This window comes from Prosopis cineraria, unplaced genomic scaffold (assembly GCF_029017545.1).
Source record: "Prosopis cineraria cultivar Desert tree isolate PC_DT_omini unplaced genomic scaffold, ASM2901754v1 PC5, whole genome shotgun sequence".
NCBI lineage: Eukaryota > Viridiplantae > Streptophyta > Magnoliopsida > Fabales > Fabaceae > Prosopis > Prosopis cineraria.
The window spans coordinates 36,515,845-36,533,565 of NW_026555336.1; the positions used below are offsets into that span (position 1 = coordinate 36,515,845).

Below are 17,721 nucleotides of genomic sequence, written 5' to 3' on the forward strand. Positions count from 1 at the left end.
AAAATCAATATAATTCAACCATCATTAACCCAAAAGAGTATAATTAATCTATCCTATTATTTATTTTTTATGACCTATTAAAGTAATATATTTTTAGATACACAGATAATTTTTTACAGACTAAAATATATTTTTAATTCTTCAACTTTCTATAAGGTTCTAGTTTAATTTATTAATTTTATAAAATATTTCAGTCCCCTAACCTAGATATTGTTAATTTTAAATGATTATTTTTTATGTCAATTATTATTATTTAAAAAAATTAAATTTAATATGTTAACATCTAAGAATGTCTAGTTAATATTTAAAAGTTTAATATAAAAATTTTTTGTTGATGAAACTAAGATATGAGGGTTAAATGACTGAAAAGACATGTTATAAAATTAAGAGACTCAAATAAAATATTGTGTAAAGTTAAAAAATTAAAAGTATGATTTAACATTTTTATACGATATATTTATTTTTAAACATTTAATATTTTCATACAATTTACTATATACAAGAAAAATTAATTTTAGCATCCGTTCAAATTTTTAAATTAAGAAATTCATCTGTTAATTTTAATAAAAGTAAATAAAATATATGTGAGATTTTGTATAACAAAAAAATATTTGTGAGATTTATTTTACCAATAACCTATATATCATGCCTTTTGGTTTCACATACTTTTGTGATCCCTTTCTAAAATTAATATGATTTTCACATTTCCTTTTATATAATAATGTACGTGTAGCTGAGCAAGCAAGTTATTTGTTCTCGTAGTGTCAGAAGAATTAAGGATCAGCCTCACGCTGCATAAGACTGTGAGTTTGAGTCAGTCTATTAATAATTTTGTTGATAAATAATTTGAAGTTGTGTCACAATCATTCTCAAAATTGTAAAAGAATTGCAACCTTCTTATACATTAATTTCCAAATATTCAAGTAAACAAAGGCGTGCGCCTAAGAAATGAATGATGGGCTTAGGTCCGAAGCACATGCCTTGAAAATTCTTTTTTTTTTTTTTTTGAATCAAATGGAAACTTCATTCAATCGAATATAAACCAATAACATGCATTGAAAATTCTGGTGTTGTGCATTTCACAACCTCACAACGTTAGAACTCCGCAAGAAGACCCAAGAGAGAACGGTTGTGACTTTTGTGTGCTTACAGACAAACCTCGAGTCAAATGGTGTAAATTTTGGGTTGGTTAAAGAATGAATGATAGTGTTGCATGAAAAATGCATTGAAATTTGTGAGATTTTGAAATATGTTGAATAAAATGAATTAAAATAAAGTCAAAAATTGGTATGAAAATGAGAATGGTAAAGAGATCATAAAAGGTGTAGAGTAACAAAGATGTGGAAATGGTGATTGGACAGCAGCGGAGCCACATATACTTTGGAGCATAATGCACTTTCTCAATTTGAAAAAAATTATAAATAAATAGTATGGAATTTGTTATTTTATCCTCTTTAATCCTAAAATTTTGCACCCTTTAAAATCTAATTTTTTTGTGTGAATATTTTAACTTAAGTTCAGTTTTAAATCCATTAAATCCAAAAACTCTAATGTGATTTTTAGAAAAGAATATACTTATTTATTTTATATTTTTGACTTTCCGCTTAATGAATATATATTTATATTTTTTTATATAAATAATATTATAAGTTGGTGACTTATATAGAAGGAAATATTTTTAATAGCATTTGACAATAAGTAGGGCACACTTATAAATTATATGATTATTTTTTAAAAATACTAAACAATTATTTTTGAATTATTATTTTTAAAATTAACCTATACCTCCTGACACAGGATCTTAGCTCTGCCACTGTGATTGGATGAACTTATTCATGTCAATTCCTATGATCATTTCTCTTCTATCTTTCCATGGTTTAATTTTCCTCTATCTATCATTTGTTCTCTATCAACTTATTCAATTTCATTACATTTCTTTTCGGGCACTAAATTTCAAGTTACATTCAAAAATATATAGGCAGAGCTTGTGTTGTGGGTATCTTGAAGAAAAACCTTGAGTTGCTATATATGATTATTATTGTCACAAAAAATATGGTGTTTGGTGAGAAGACAGGAAGAGATCTCAAACTTGTGTTTTAACTAACCAGCTAAAAGAAGCAAATAAGATACTTTTAAATATGTCGTTGGAAGCTCTAATTTATCATTAAGTGATCCAACATGAGCTTATACGTCGTCGGAAATGAAACACTTTCACATGTTCAAGTGCGGACCTAGGTGCATGTATGCCTACCTCTGGATCCTTTAATAAATAATCCATGCATGAGAAGTTTTTTGTTTTTTTTTTTTTTGGGGGACAAGTAGAGAAATTTTAACCTCCTTTGTTATCGCTAATTTTTTTCCAGCAGCTCCCTTTACATTTTTCACATATAATTTAATATTAGGTTATTAGTAGATATTACCTGATATTTTATTTATTCATTATTAACATACTAAGTAAAATAATAAATATTGTTCATTCACTGAAAAATTATATTCTCTTCATCTTAAAATGTAACATTTTTAAATCGAATTTCAATCTTCAATAAATTAATTATTTATTTTTACAATAGCATTATCTTTTCATATTTATCTTTATTTAATAGCGTTTCATTTAAAAATAATACATATAAAATAATTTACCTATTAAGGCTTTTTTTAAAAAAAAAGACCTTCACTACAAATTTAAATATTCAACATATCAAAAAATATTTTATTTTTTTACAGAGAAAGTATTATTTTTTAAAATTTGGCCCCCACCTTCTAAGCTTTAGTTCCGCCATGCACATGTTTAAACATGTGTGCGGGATAGATGTTGAACTATTTCTAACATTGAAACATGGTTTTAAGTGATGATGGTGGATCACTATGCGCAAAAGATTATAGGTAATAGCAACAAATTGTAAGGTTTTGTTATGTGTGACTGTGGGGTCAGACTCAGACTTGAAGATGATGATGATGACAAGTCGGCCCGATAAGTCATTGTCTTCCACAAAACAAATTAAAATGGTGTTTAATTCGTTCATTCCACACAAGTCAATCATATCTTTCATCAAATGCTCCCTCACACCCCCTCCATGCACTGTGTCTTTTTACTGCCTTTTTGGAAGGCGATCCCTAACCTACTTCATTTGACATTTGGTTCTGACATTCTTCATTTACGTGTGCATTTCACATATATTCTCAAGAATGAATTGCATTCTTTATCACTGATAGCTATTACTTCCAAACTTCAATCCTCGCTCATGATACAGCATACTAAGGGGGAAGAAATGTAGTGTAGCTAGCAACTAATTAACTAAGAAGATTCTCAGAAACATACAATGATTGGTTTCCCCAGAAGGATCTAGTTTATAATTGTTTCGCTGATCTGTTGTATATGTACTTGAAGATTCACAAGCCAACGTTATAAACGTTACTCTAACTTCGATGGTCCTCGTATTTGGTGATACATCAATTTTTTTGATTAACACCAGAGTTGCATTAGCCCTTCTATGATTGAAACGAAAATTCAAAACAAAATTATGTTTAAGTAGAAATTAAGGGCATGCACAGCTTCGAGAGTTGATAACATAATAATCCACCAACTCTGATTTGGTGAGACCTACAATAAAAAATTTTCCATCGGTCCATTTATATATTTAACAAAGGGAAAAAAAATAATCAACTTTGTTAATGGGTATCTTTTCAAGTCTTTTTCATAACGCGAAGAGGCTTGTTTTCTTCGCCAGTACAAGAAATTTTAACAAAAGCGACGTGAATTTGCACTGATCGATAATCCACACACGCTGCTGAGAAGTATTTCAACACTAAAAGCTCCTCATTGGAATTATATACATACATACACACACACACACACATATATATATATAATATAAAGTAGCTAGCGAAGTTTGAAGAAAAGGACGCCACTATAAATACAGATAACAAAGTATATCCCATTGTGATTATAAGAAAAAGATATTGTGAGTTTGCGACAACAACCGATCGATGGATGAAGAATTTTGGAAATGACCGATGATTCGAACATGTTAGTTAACTTTGAAAACAATAATGCTTTAATTTTGGCTAATTTTAGGAAGAAGACGAGGAAGAGGAAATAAATATAACATTGCTGATACAGAATCTCAGCATATGAACCGGCTTGCTGATGCTTCTCCTATCAGACAAACTTTGAAAAAGTTGCCGTCCATGCATGGATGTGCCATTATTTTATGTACCATTTTACATCTTTAGTTCATTACACATCTAAAGGGTGTACATTTGTTTTAATATATTTATCTCATTGGATCAGATTTGAGTATTGTTGGGCTCAGTCAAAAATAACTCTTTTATAAGTGCTTTTTGCATTCACACTGATTCGAACCCAAAATTTTGTATTTAAAGGGCCATAACATCTTTCAATAAACCAACCAAGATGTACACTTTTTAAACATTTTATTTAATTATCTAAATTCAATTTTATCTTCTTCTTTTTTGCATCTTTTAATAGAGATTATTATTTTTTATGGTTATATTTTTTTAAGTAAAAATATTAAAGTTCAACAAAAGATCGATCGGATAATATAATGCTTGTTTGGATAGAGTTAAAATCAATTATATGAACAAAAGCATTGCTTTGCTGAAAAAAAAAAATCCAAACACCTTCACTTCCTTATAGTCAATTATTAGAAGCCAAACTCCATTATAATATGAGATTTGAAATGGCTGAGATTAGATGTGATATAAACAATCAGGGAAAAATATACATGATAAGTATACGTACGCACATAGCTATACAATGAATCAATCTGTTTGTCAATATTCCTCTTTAATTTATTCTATCTCTTCCATATATAATTGCAATAATTGGATGGGAAAAATAATTAATTCAAACTCTTCTCGCGTGTATTAGTTTCATGTGCATTATATCATTTCCGTGTAATAAAGATTGGGGGATAACATTCAAATATAAATTTGGTAACAAGTTATATAAGTTATTAATTAATATTACAACAACTTCAATTCCTTATCACTCCCTTCATCCCAAATTATAGGACAATTTTGAAGGAGAGTTTATCCGACTCAAAATATAAGACACTTTGGATATATTAAAATTTTATTAAATGCATTAATTTCAACATTATTCTTTCTCTCTCTATAATTAATTTCTATCACTTCTCTTTTCATGGATATTTTTGAAAACTTATATTTTTATTTTAAAAATATAATATTGTTAAGTGTACTTAATAAAATTTATTAGTATGTAAGCCTTTGTCTAAAAACATCTTATAATTTGGGACAGAAGAAGTATAATATACCAAAAAGCATGTTTAGTTAAATAAACAGAAAAAAATCTTGCTTAAGTCATTCACAATAAAAATCAGTATATATTGGTTTCGGACATTGCCCACAGTATATGAGAAATAAGTCACATTTACAACTTGTTATATTTATGAATGGTGAAAATATTTCACATGTATGTGGATCATTCTTACATTTTAATCTCAAGATTCAATGCTCAAAGTCAAAACCATGTGTTACTTGTTTTAATGCCTTCTTTATAATTATAATATCTTGGACCATCTTAATGTTGAAAAACTGAATCCAACGAATAAAAAATAATAAATTAGAAGGCAGAATAGAGTACTGAACTCATTAAACTTGTTTCATTATTCACTTTCTACCATTGAATATTTTTCTTTTTGCTTCTTTTTCCAAGAGAGATATAATCACGTTTCACGCATGCCTCTTTCTAACTTTTCGTTCTTTGTTTGCCCCAACATATGAAGAGTAAGGAGATGATATGTAAAGAAAAAATAACAATTGAGTCTTCATGTCCATAAGGGAAACAACAAATCTTAAATACAACATCCAATCAAAGACTGTGATTTATATAAAAAAAATTTACATAAAACACTCATCGCTTATATATACATATAACCATATATTTTCGCTAATCTTATTATAATTAAGGTCCAGTTTTGAACATATACTTAGTTTTTCAAATTCTAGTCTTATTTACTAATAAAGGTGGGTCTAATTTACAAGGATTTGGCTCGTAATTAATGCATGAGGTTGTGGGATTAAGTTCTATTTTTTTATATGAAGACTTTGTTGGCAGGTGATCAGTATTTTTGTAAGTGCTTTTTAAGCTTAAATGCATGACTTATGGCCTCAATGAGCTCCAAGGACTTAACTTAATTAAACTTTTTGTATAAAAAAATTCTAGGCTTATTTAAAATCTTTTCATATTAGGATTAATCCTTGAATTCCTGTTCTTATGTAATATTTTCATTCATAATATGTAAAATGTCGCCCTCAATTTTAAATGGCTAAGACAAATAACAATTTAGGCCCAAACAGAAATTACAATTTAACTCAATTAAGCATATTTTATAAAAATTTATCAATTTGAAATAATTATCGCAATTGAAATTAAAATATTAAATAACCTCTAATAACACTCTTCTCAAAAGATAAATCAAGTGTCTCTCATAGAATATATCATTTTGCTGGGCAGAAGATAGCTTCATTCACCCGAAGCCTTCCATTAACTAAAATCATCCATTTACACGAATATTAGCGATGCTTACATCTTTTTAATTTGAAACGCTGCTATTTATTTAATAATATCGTTCGGTTCTGATGAAAAAAATAATAATAATGTTCGATAACTGAGGGAAGCTATGGCAGCTTGCTAAGGAATTTTCTTAAGATATTTTCTATTAAAATATGGCGGCAGAGAAGTGTTAAATACAAAGAAATATTTATGGAAATATGGATTTTTAATCCATATATATATATATATATATTATTCAGATTTGTTACTACTTTAAAATACAGAGTACAAAGAATAATTGTACAAAGATAAAGAGGACCATACACAACGTATTAACTAAACCTAAAAGTTATAAAGAACAATTATGTTCTTTCTTTCACGTCCAAAAGTGCTAAAGCAGTATACATTTATATATTTGTATCCCATTGAAAACATGAATATTACTCATTATCACAATAAGAACCAGCTGGTTGTTAGCAAACTTTACAGTTTTGAATAATTTAAGCTCAATTTCATGCCTTTAAACAATATAAATTTCTACTCTTCACATAAAATAGTGTGATTGAATTTTTTTTTTTTTAGCTATTTCTCAGCACCAAGCTTAAGATTTTTTTGTCAATAATGTTACTATTTTGTTTTGAATTTAAATATTATTAAAATGTGTAAAAAATGAAGAATTGAGAAAGAATTGCATAAAACCCAACAAAATGTATAAGGATTAAAAGAATTAAAAAAAAGACATAATTCAATAAGAATCACCCTATTCATCATAACTCATGAATATTATATCACTTCTTCTAAATGCTATATTTTGTCAAGTTATATTGAATACTGAATATTGAAATAGGATAATTGAATAAATTATCCTATAAACTTTAAGTCCAGTAATATCATAAATTATGAACTTATTTATTATGCCAATTTTTTTTTCAACTTTTGAAAATGATGCAATTTGACATTTTCCATCAACAAAATTAATCTTGATAATTAGTTGATCAGAAAATAATAATTTAGTCCTTTTCTACTCCCTTCATTCAAAAATATAAAATAATTTTTAAAAATTTGATGTTAAAAAATATAAAATATTTTTAGTATTTTAAAATATAATCATTATGTAACACCCACAAATTTACAAACCGATTTTTCGCAAATTATTAATTCAACAAATTATTTTTTTTCATTGAACCCTTATCATACCCTTATCATGGTAGAAAAATTTCTACCATGATACATCCAAGACAATATACCACAGGTCTTAAAATATCTCAAAAAGCAATTAGAACCATGAGGGACAGACATGATCCTCATAGCATGTTATTCAAATTAGGTCATGAATCAAAAGGGACAGACATAATCCTCTTGGACATATAAATGCATTTAATAAAAAGGATTAGAGTTTACATGCTTCATAGACAAGATATGTCCTAAGTTGGCACAAGATACATTGTATAATTCAAAATAAGAGGCAACGTAAAAGATGGTGTCTCATACACCATAATTACACCTCTGGTGCTTTCTCGGCCGGATTCGCTCCTATAAAAATATTAACCACGGGGAATGAGACTTAAAAGTCCCAGTAACCAAAAATTAATATGTAATGATGCATGCGGATGTAACTAATCATGCGATTGCTAAGTGGGCACACAAAACATTTAACCGAACAATATTTTCAAACAAACCGAACAAGTATTTAATTGCATGACTGCACCTTATATCCTCCTTTCACCATGCTCGGACGCCAAATCACCCGGCCAAAGGTGAGTTGGACCAAGCGACACGCCACTCATTGGGTTCAATGAGGGCTTACCACGTGGTAATAATTAACCGAACAGAAACTTCCATTAACACCATACATTAAAATACCCTGACAAGTCATGCATCATTCAAATATCCAAACAGGAATATATCCGAACAATAATATCTCATCATGATAAACAAAAATAAATTTTTAACCCACTTGGCAATAATTTCAAACAAGTATATACAGTATTTATTTTTAATAATTCATAATTTTTCCAAACAACAAAACAACACATAACCATTCACAAACACACTCATCACAACACATTAATAATGGTTACCTTGTGTCTTGAATAACAAGTTCCCCTTCACAACTCCTTTTTCACCACTATCTTTGTCAATATAATCTACATAATTATTTCACAATACTATATATTAATTTTACATTAAAATAAATATCTCTAATTTAAAGAATTAGAAAGTTTTAGATCTATAATCCATATTAATACTAATTTAAGATTTATGCCTCATTTAACTTCCCAAATTCTTTTTCTAAAATTCTCGTACCCTAATAAACTATTTTTTTTATCCTCAAATCACTCCTAATATCACAATTTCATCCTTCTATATTCTAAAAATTCGTCCAAAAATAAATTAAAAATTTTAAAATTATCCTGAAGCCTCAAATCACCTTTCTATAACCTCAAAAATACCTATTCATACTTAAATAAATATTTAATAATCATAGATTTATCCCTACATCTCAGATTCCACATAAATTCAACCATATAGATCTAGATTTTAACTTAAAAATTCTTAAACATGAGTTTCAACCTCAAGAAAATATTCTATAATATTTATTATATCCCTAAGAGTTTTAACCTATATTTTTAGTCCATCATATCATCATATTAACTATCCTATAGAAAAAAAAATCCTAATCAGAATATTTACTCTATCCTATAAAATAATCATATCACTAGAAAGCTAATATTATTTAGAAAATAACTATAAAATTAATTTTGTAATTAAATAAATTTTTAAATGCTAATCTAAACAGGAAAGTTAGAACATACCTGAAGAAAAAGAAAATGATCCCCCCTTGCGAGAAAAACGCCGAGCAACGTGAGAGGAAGAGAGAAAAATAATATAAAAATGGGATTGTGGTCCCAAAATTATATTAAAAAAAACTATAGGTTCAAATTTAATTATTCAAACCTTTGGGCCAAAAGTTACAATTTCCTCTAAATTACATCTTAGCCTCTCATACTTCCTAATGCACACACCCCCTCCTTTTTATACATGAAGGCACCTCTTCTCTTCCCTCATCTAACCAATGTGGGACTTAGAAACAACAACCTTCCACCCCCTTTTTTTTTGTTCCTTCTATCTTCTCTTTTTTTTAACACACAATAAAAAATTATTTATGTATTATATCTTAACTAAATATTGCTTATGTGATTTTAAATTTAAATTTTTAAATTTATAATTAAATACCTAACCATAATATCATTTCTAAATAACCTAAAATAATATAAATTCCTATTATTATCATTTTTTTTCTCAAAACCTAAATTCCACAATTTCTTTATTATATAAAAATCAGGATGTTACACATTACATATTTTTTAAAAGTACCCCTAATGAAAAAAATCTCTTTATATTTATTTTAAAGTAAAACAACTTATTAAATAAGAATAAATATGAAAAGATAATATTAGTTTAACGACATGTAATTACTTTTTTAAGAGTAAAATTCAGTTAAAAATATCTTACATTTTTAAATGAAGAAAGTATAATTTTTAAGTCCTTTTCTATCATTTTCTTATTAATCAACAATTAAAATTAGCTTTTATTAATAATAGGTGTCAAATTATATCATTTTTGAAAGTTGAGATAACAATTTACATAATAAATGATTTCAATATTTATAATACTAATGAATCTAAAATTCAAAGGAATGGTTTGCTCATTAAAATATAACAACGATTGACCATGAACTATAATAGACACACAGAGATTTTCATGTAAAATGCACTAAATTGTGTTGAATGTGATACCGTTTTCGTCTGCATTGATCTTTCAGATCTTCTCAGCTTTACTATTTAAATATTCATAATTCAATTGACGTGCTGTACCCAATATATATATATATATCCAATCGACGTGGGTAGCTCTGCTCTGTGCTGTGTGCTGCACATCATATAAACACAGGCGGTTGTCTGCTCTCTTCCTATTTACAGCCATCTTCCCCATTTCTCTCACACCTTTGAAAAGGCAATGGCATTTTCCGTAACTTTCCTTAAGCCTGACCGGTGCTGTCTCTTTCCATGGCATCAGGTTCCAACTTCAGACCATGCTTGCAGAAAACAGGTAATCATCTCACTGTCTCCATCTTCCTTCTCTCTTATTCTCCGTTTTGCTTCTAATCATGGGTTCCTCTTACCTTGATGTTTCACTGACGGCGTAATGACGGTTGCTGTTGATTATATGTGATTCTACATGACAGTTCCGAGTGAGAGCTTCAACTAGTGGTTCAGAAGATGGGGAAAGGACGAGCATAAGGAAGACTAATGATGGGTGGAAGATCAATTATTCAGGCGAGAAGCCAGCAACGCCATTGCTGGATACAATCAATTACCCTGTCCATATGAAGGATCTATCGGCACAGGTGAAGACTATATTATATTCAACAACTGTGAATCTCATTCACAATGATCTTCATTTTTTGTTGATTTATCTTATGATTCCGTGGATGATATATGGCAGAATCTTGAACAACTAGCAGCAGAGGTAAGAGCAGATATTGTTCACACTATATCAGATACTGGTGGGCACCTTAGTTCAAGCTTAGGGGCGGTGGAGTTAGCGGTGGCCCTGCATCATGTTTTCAACACTCCAGAAGATAAGATAATATGGGATGTTGGTCACCAGGTCAGTCTTCTTTTTCTCTTGCTTTTGAATAGAATTTGAAGTTCAATTGTGTACAGAAATTAGCTCTTGGGGAAAGGGGAAAAAAGGGTTTATTCTTCTCCTTTTGGATCTAAGCAGAAATAAATTGCAGGCATATCCACACAAGATTCTCACAGGTCGAAGGTCCAGGATGCACACTATCAGGAAAACTTCTGGGCTAGCGGGGTTCCCTAAAAGGAATGAAAGTGTTCATGATGCTTTTGGGGCAGGGCACAGTTCCACAAGCATATCCGCCGGTCTTGGTGAGATTCTCATATTAAAATCAAAGCGTTTCATGGAACCAAAAAAAAAAAAAAAGATTGAACCATTCTCAATGCTCACGCTTTCTATTTGGCTACAAAAATTTGCAGGCATGGCGGTTGGGAGGGATCTGCTGGGAAAGAACAACAGCGTCATCTCAGTGATCGGAGATGGAGCAATGACTGCTGGTCAAGCTTATGAGGCCATGAACAACGCAGGATTTCTTGACGCTAACATGATAGTTATACTGAATGATAACAAGCAGGTCTCTTTACCAACTGCCACACTTGACGGCCCTGCAACTCCAGTTGGAGCACTAAGCAGTGCTTTAAGCAAAATTCAAGCAAGCACCCAATTCCGAAAACTCAGAGAAGCTGCAAAGGTAAGTATTCAAAACTCTTTTTATGCAAGACACCTTCATAATTTCGGCGCTTATGTCAAATTTCAATGTCATGTGGCACCGCACTCTTATTTGTTACAGAGCATCACAAAGCATATAGGGGGGCAAACACATGAACTTGCATCAAAAGTAGATGAGTATGCAAGAGGAATGATCAGCGCATCTGGGTCTACACTTTTTGAGGAGCTCGGCTTATATTACATTGGTCCCGTGGATGGCCATAACATTGAAGATCTAGTCAGCATTTTTCAAAAAGTGAAAGCGATGCCTGCGCCAGGTCCTGTTTTGATTCACGTTGTGACAGAGAAAGGGAAAGGATACCCCCCAGCAGAGGCAGCAGATGATAAAATGCATGGTGAGATTGGTATCTGTACGTCAGAGAGTTGTGAATTGAGATTGATGGTTATTGTTGTAGTTCATATTTCTCCTACTTTCAGGTGTTGTCAAGTTTGACCCAAAAACTGGCCAACAGTTTAAGCCAAAGTCCTCAACACTTTCATATACCCAATACTTTGCTGAATCCTTGATAAAGGAAGCTGAAATAGACAATAAGATAGTAGCCATTCACGCAGCCATGGGTGGGGGAACTGGTCTAAATTATTTCCAGAAAAGGTTTCCAGAACGCTGCTTTGATGTGGGGATAGCTGAACAGCATGCTGTTACATTTGCAGCAGGGTTAGCCACGGAAGGTCTCAAGCCATTCTGTGCTATCTATTCATCATTCCTGCAACGTGGCTATGATCAGGTGAGATAACAACAGTAGAAAGAAACAGGCAGCACTGAAATATTTCTTTTTCATGTGCTGGTTTAATGTTTGTAAACTATCATCAAATAATCTCACAGCTGTCATTTATAATGGAAATGAAGGTAGTCCACGATGTAGATCTTCAGAAACTACCTGTCCGCTTTGCTATGGACAGAGCTGGTTTGGTTGGTGCAGATGGACCAACCCATTGCGGAGCATTTGACATCACATACATGGCTTGCTTGCCCAATATGGTGGTCATGGCTCCATCTGATGAAGCTGAACTGATGCACATGGTTGCAACAGCAGCAACCATAGATGACAGACCAAGCTGCTTTAGATTCCCAAGGGGCAATGGAATTGGAGTCGCTTTGCCCCCCAATAACAAGGGAACCCCACTTAAGGTTAGCAAAACTAAGTAGCTAACATTTTTCTCAAAAGAATATTGGATAAGTAATCAAATCCAAACACTCACGGGTATGCAGATTGGGAAAGGCAGGATTCTACTAGAAGGAAGCAGGGTTGCTATTTTAGGATACGGTTCTATAGTTCAACAATGCCTGCAAGCCACAAAAATGCTCCAAAGAGAAGACGTTTCTGTGACTGTTGCTGATGCTAGGTTCTGCAAACCGTTGGATACTGATCTCATTAAGCTACTAGCTAAGGAGCATGAAATTCTCATCACGGTGGAAGAAGGATCTATTGGAGGTTTTGGATCTCACGTGTCACAATTCCTAAGCTTAGCTGGTATCTTGGATGGACCTTTAAAGGTAAATCCTCCCATACGTGGATGGGCTATCTCTTCAATGGTTTTCATTCAAAGTTGCCATTCCTTCATCTCCCACATTCTTCCTGTTCTCATTTTCATTTGTGCTTTGCCCGCAGTGGAGGTCAATGATGCTTCCTGATAGATACATCGACCACGGATCACCCAAAGATCAGATTGAAGAAGCAGGGCTATCATCAGAGCATATTGCTGCAACAGTCTTGTCTCTTATGGAGAGGCCAAAAGAAGCTCTTCTGTTCAAGTAAAATCACAGATGGAACAAAATTCCCATCCTCAAACTTCAATCCTTAAGACTTCACCTGGCTGTGCAGAGTGGAACCTGCAAAAAGCTGCCTTAGCGAGCCATTTTTAAGAGTACCTCTGATCTGAATTAACATTCCTTGAACCCACATCTTAATGCCCCTATAACATGTAACTAAAGAACTGGTATCGTACTTTTTTTACATTAATTGAATGCATGCAATTACAAATTAAGAGACCAATATACATTACATGGGATAGGTCATCAAAATTATGATGGCAAATCAAGCAACAGTAGGCTATTCTCTAATAACAAGCAAGAATGCAAAAATATTTCATCGTCATCTGAAATTTGCGACATGTCAGTCCTTGTCTTGATGTCAAGTTTTATTCATATTGCAGTGATTTTATCATCAATATTGAAACAAATATTGAAGGATACTGACTTTTGATTAACAAAACTTGCCATTAATATAGTCATTTAAAAAAAAATACACTTCAATTACAGTTAGAATCAAGAGAATTCACAACTCAGTTCTCTTATCATTTCTCTGCCAAGTCTGCAGGGACAAGTTCAACCAGTACAAGCTTATATCCTCCAGGGAGAAGTCCATTCACGTCTTTAATGATTGCATTGCTTAATGAAACTAATTCTACCAAAAGTTGGCTTAAAATTTAAATGTGTGTGAGGTTGTCTTGCTAATCCACAAGAAAGGGTAAAAATCATAAACCTAGGTGACCCGCAATATATCAAATTCCAATTCCAATTCCAATATCTCATACAGTTTTCAAATTGATTATAAAAGAAAGCATATGCATCTACATGTTTTTTTTTTCACTTTATAGGCTAGCATTTACTAAGCATAATCAAAATTGACCAAAAAGAAGGGATGCTTATAACAAATCTTCGTCTCTTAAAATTTAGAACGGAACATACGAAGGAATCAGATTAAGTTCATTCCACGCTTTTCTGATAAAAATAGATTGAATTTGCAATCCATTAAGTACCAGACTCAGGACTTCCAAAAAAAAAAAAACGAAAATAAATGGGAATCTGAAGGGAAACAGAGATATAACAAATGTAATTCACCAATAATCTCCACAGGAACAAATCCCTCCTTTAAAATGATGAAACCTCTTGGCATCTCTGGCAATAATCTCTCTCCCAGTTAGTAAAGAAACAAATTTTATCCAACTGTGACAGTCGCCACAAACTCTAAGATTCTTAAATATCCTGATACTACTAGTCCTACCATTAGTCTTCCACAAACTAAAAGCTATGGCTAGTTTTTCACTATGATAATATAAAGAACTTATCTTCTTCTCTTCTTCTATATCCTGCAGCACAAATTTTGTATCAGGATTGTAACCCAGAATTTTAACCTTCTCATTTAATTCAAGCAACGTTTCACAAATTTCATGAGCTCTTGGGTGAGACAAATCTCCAGCCATAAAAGAATGAACCTCTCTGTCAACATCAACCCAACTAATTGCAGGATTTTTCTTCACTTTTAAGTCCCTTATTGTGCTTTTCATCTGAATAACCTGGTTCCATTTTCCCGCTGAAGCATAAAGATTTGACAGGAGGATATGAGTACCCTCATCCCCAGGAGCAAGCTCAAGTACTTTTCTCATAACTCTCTCCGCCATCTCCACCTCCCCGTGATTCCTACATGCACTTAGTAATGTCCTCCATAGGACCACGTCTGGATTTCTCACTTCCTCTATTAACATTGCAGCCTCTTTGAATCTCCTACATCGTCCCAGCAAATCAACCATAACGGTGTAGTGATCTCTTGTTAACTCAATTTTCTGGTTTTCCTTGAAGGAGGCAAATATTTGGCAACCTTCTCCGACTAATCCCGCATTGTTGCATGCCAAGAGAATGCTTAAAAATGTTACATCATTTGGCTCAAGTCCCAAATATTTCATCCTTTCGTGTAGCTGAAGTGCCTCACGTCCAAAACCATTCTGGGCATAAGCATATATCATTGAATTAATAGACACTACATCTGCCTCAGTTAACGTGTCAAAAACAGACCTTGCCATGCCCGTACTTCCACATTTTCCATACATATTAATCAGTGCAGCACCAACATACTTATCATCATAGAATCCTTTCTTCATGGTTAGGGCATGAATCTGTTTCCCTACCTCAAGCAGTGCAAGGCTTGAACAAGCCTGAAGAACACTAGACAATGTGAATGAATTTGGATTTATCGAACAACAAATCATTTCTTTAAATAATGATAAAGCGACCTCTTCTCGCCCATTTTGCACAAGACCCACTATCAGAGAGGTCCATGTCACCTGGTTTGCATTCGGCACCCGATTAAAAACGTTCATGGCATCATCAACCATGCTGCACCTTGAATACATAGTAAGGAGTGATGTCTGTGAAGCAACTGCAGATTCAAGACCAGACTTAATGACGAGGCTGTGAATCAACTTACCTTTAACTAAACTCCCCAGACTACCACAACTTATCAAGATACTTGCAAGAGTATACTCATTAGCTTTAATTCCCTTATTGACCATGTCCTCGAAAGCTACTAAAGCCTCGATATGATGGCCATGCTGCGCATAACCAACAATTAATGCCGTAAACAAGACAACATCCTTCTCCAAAACACGACCAAACACCATAAGGGCATCCCTTATTTTACCAAACTTTGCATACATATCAACTAGAGCACTAGCAACAAATCCATTAAAAATTTCAAAACCCAATACCACCGATAACCCGTGAGCCCTCTGGCCTTCACGCAGAAGAACTAAATCTGGAAATACCTTGAAAATATTTGAAAAAGTGAACTCATCAGGTAAAACTCCATCGACCAGCATTCTCACAAATAACTTAAGGGCTTCTTTACTCCTACCATGGCTAACATGAGAAGAAATCATTAAATTCCATATTACTATATGTCGGCTAGGCAATTCATCGAACAGCCTGCGTGCTTCAGAAAGCCCGTTGCACTTAATGTAGCCATCAATGAGCTTATTGCCTAAGGATAGGTATGAAACACCGGATTTAATAATGTGGGTCTGAACACCGCTGATGCCTCTTAAAGATTTTGTGTCTCTGCAATGTCCAATCAGAGAAGAATAGAACTCTGTGGCCTCAGTGATACTGGGAGAATTAGTGTTCAAGAAGGCGTTAAAACAGTGATGAGCAATATGAAACGTTGAAGGATAAAAGAGACTAATAAGTTGTTTCGATGTTCCTCCTGCCCCACCTGCTCGAAGTATCAAGTTCAAACTCATTCGTACAGAAAATAGAGTAGCTTCTTTCCCATCAACTGCTAAGAAAAAATGATTTTTTTTTTTCAAGTACAGGGAAAAAAATCGACCATTTGAAAGGAAAACTAAATAACAAAAGAAAATATCAGAGCATCATGGAGTATTAAGCATACATGTACCGGCTCCTTAGTCCATATTGACCATTTGAAGCCCTGAGGTCTACGATGGAGTATGCATATCACTAAATGAAAATCTGTAGATATCAAGTTCACGCCCATTGACTTGAGAAGGGAATTGCCATATTTTTTTTCCGTAACTTCGTCCGCTCTCAATTCTGTGACATGGTTTTACATATGATGAATCTGGCAGTCTTAACAGATGCAAGGCTTCCAAGTTATGGCATCACTTTCTGTCCTCCACAGGAAAAGGAATGTCAAAAATCACTTGAAGCTCCTACGTGCATGCGTTAGGCTCCGTTTCTCAGAGTTAATGGACTATTAGGCTTATAAACATTGAGCCCGTAGACCATATATTGACAGTTCCCAATCCGAATTTGAAACAAGATTTGGTAAAACAGGAAAAATTAAGTAATTAACACAGCATATGGAAGAAAAGCATCTGACGGAGGTCGAACACGCACAAGTTTCCAGGCGGCGAACCACGGTCACAAAGATGACGGTGGGCTAGGTAGCGAGAAGTTATTTTATTTTTAGGCTAGACTATTTTAATTATTTAACTACCTTTTCTACATGATTTTAACGAAGGTTGCAGTAGTAGTGGTAGTAATAATAATTAATTGTACCTTACAATTAAGATTG

The 17,721-nt window shown here is 32.6% G+C and overlaps 2 protein-coding genes across 6 annotated transcripts; one reads left to right on the top strand and one right to left on the bottom strand.

The window, feature by feature from the left end:
- Positions 1–10,476: 10,476 nt before the first annotated feature.
- LOC129311282 (probable 1-deoxy-D-xylulose-5-phosphate synthase 2, chloroplastic) lies at positions 10,477–14,028 on the top strand. Of its 2 annotated transcripts, XM_054953487.1 has the most exons (10): positions 10,477–10,651; positions 10,788–10,949; positions 11,048–11,212; positions 11,343–11,493; positions 11,602–11,873; positions 11,973–12,246; positions 12,329–12,636; positions 12,759–13,040; positions 13,122–13,406; positions 13,522–14,028. In XM_054953487.1, exons 1-10 carry the CDS (start codon positions 10,559–10,561, stop codon positions 13,666–13,668), a joined length of 2,139 nt encoding a protein of 712 aa, XP_054809462.1. In that variant the 5' UTR covers positions 10,477–10,558; the 3' UTR covers positions 13,669–14,028. The 2 variants fall into 2 exon arrangements, with proteins under 2 accessions (XP_054809462.1, XP_054809461.1); XM_054953486.1 differs by having other exon boundaries at positions 11,602–12,246.
- Positions 13,643–17,584, bottom strand: LOC129311284 (pentatricopeptide repeat-containing protein At5g65570). Of its 4 annotated transcripts, none has more exons than XM_054953489.1 (3): positions 17,077–17,584; positions 14,754–16,962; positions 13,643–13,742 (listed from the first exon to the last, which is right to left on the bottom strand). In XM_054953489.1, exons 2-3 carry the CDS (start codon positions 16,925–16,927, stop codon positions 13,697–13,699), a joined length of 2,220 nt encoding a protein of 739 aa, XP_054809464.1. In that variant the 5' UTR covers positions 16,928–16,962; positions 17,077–17,584; the 3' UTR covers positions 13,643–13,696. The 4 variants fall into 4 exon arrangements, with proteins under 4 accessions (XP_054809464.1, XP_054809465.1, XP_054809463.1 ...); XM_054953490.1 differs by having other exon boundaries at positions 14,754–16,965; XM_054953488.1 differs by lacking the exon at positions 17,077–17,584 and having other exon boundaries at positions 14,754–17,066.
- Between the last annotated feature and the right edge of the window lie 137 nt (positions 17,585–17,721).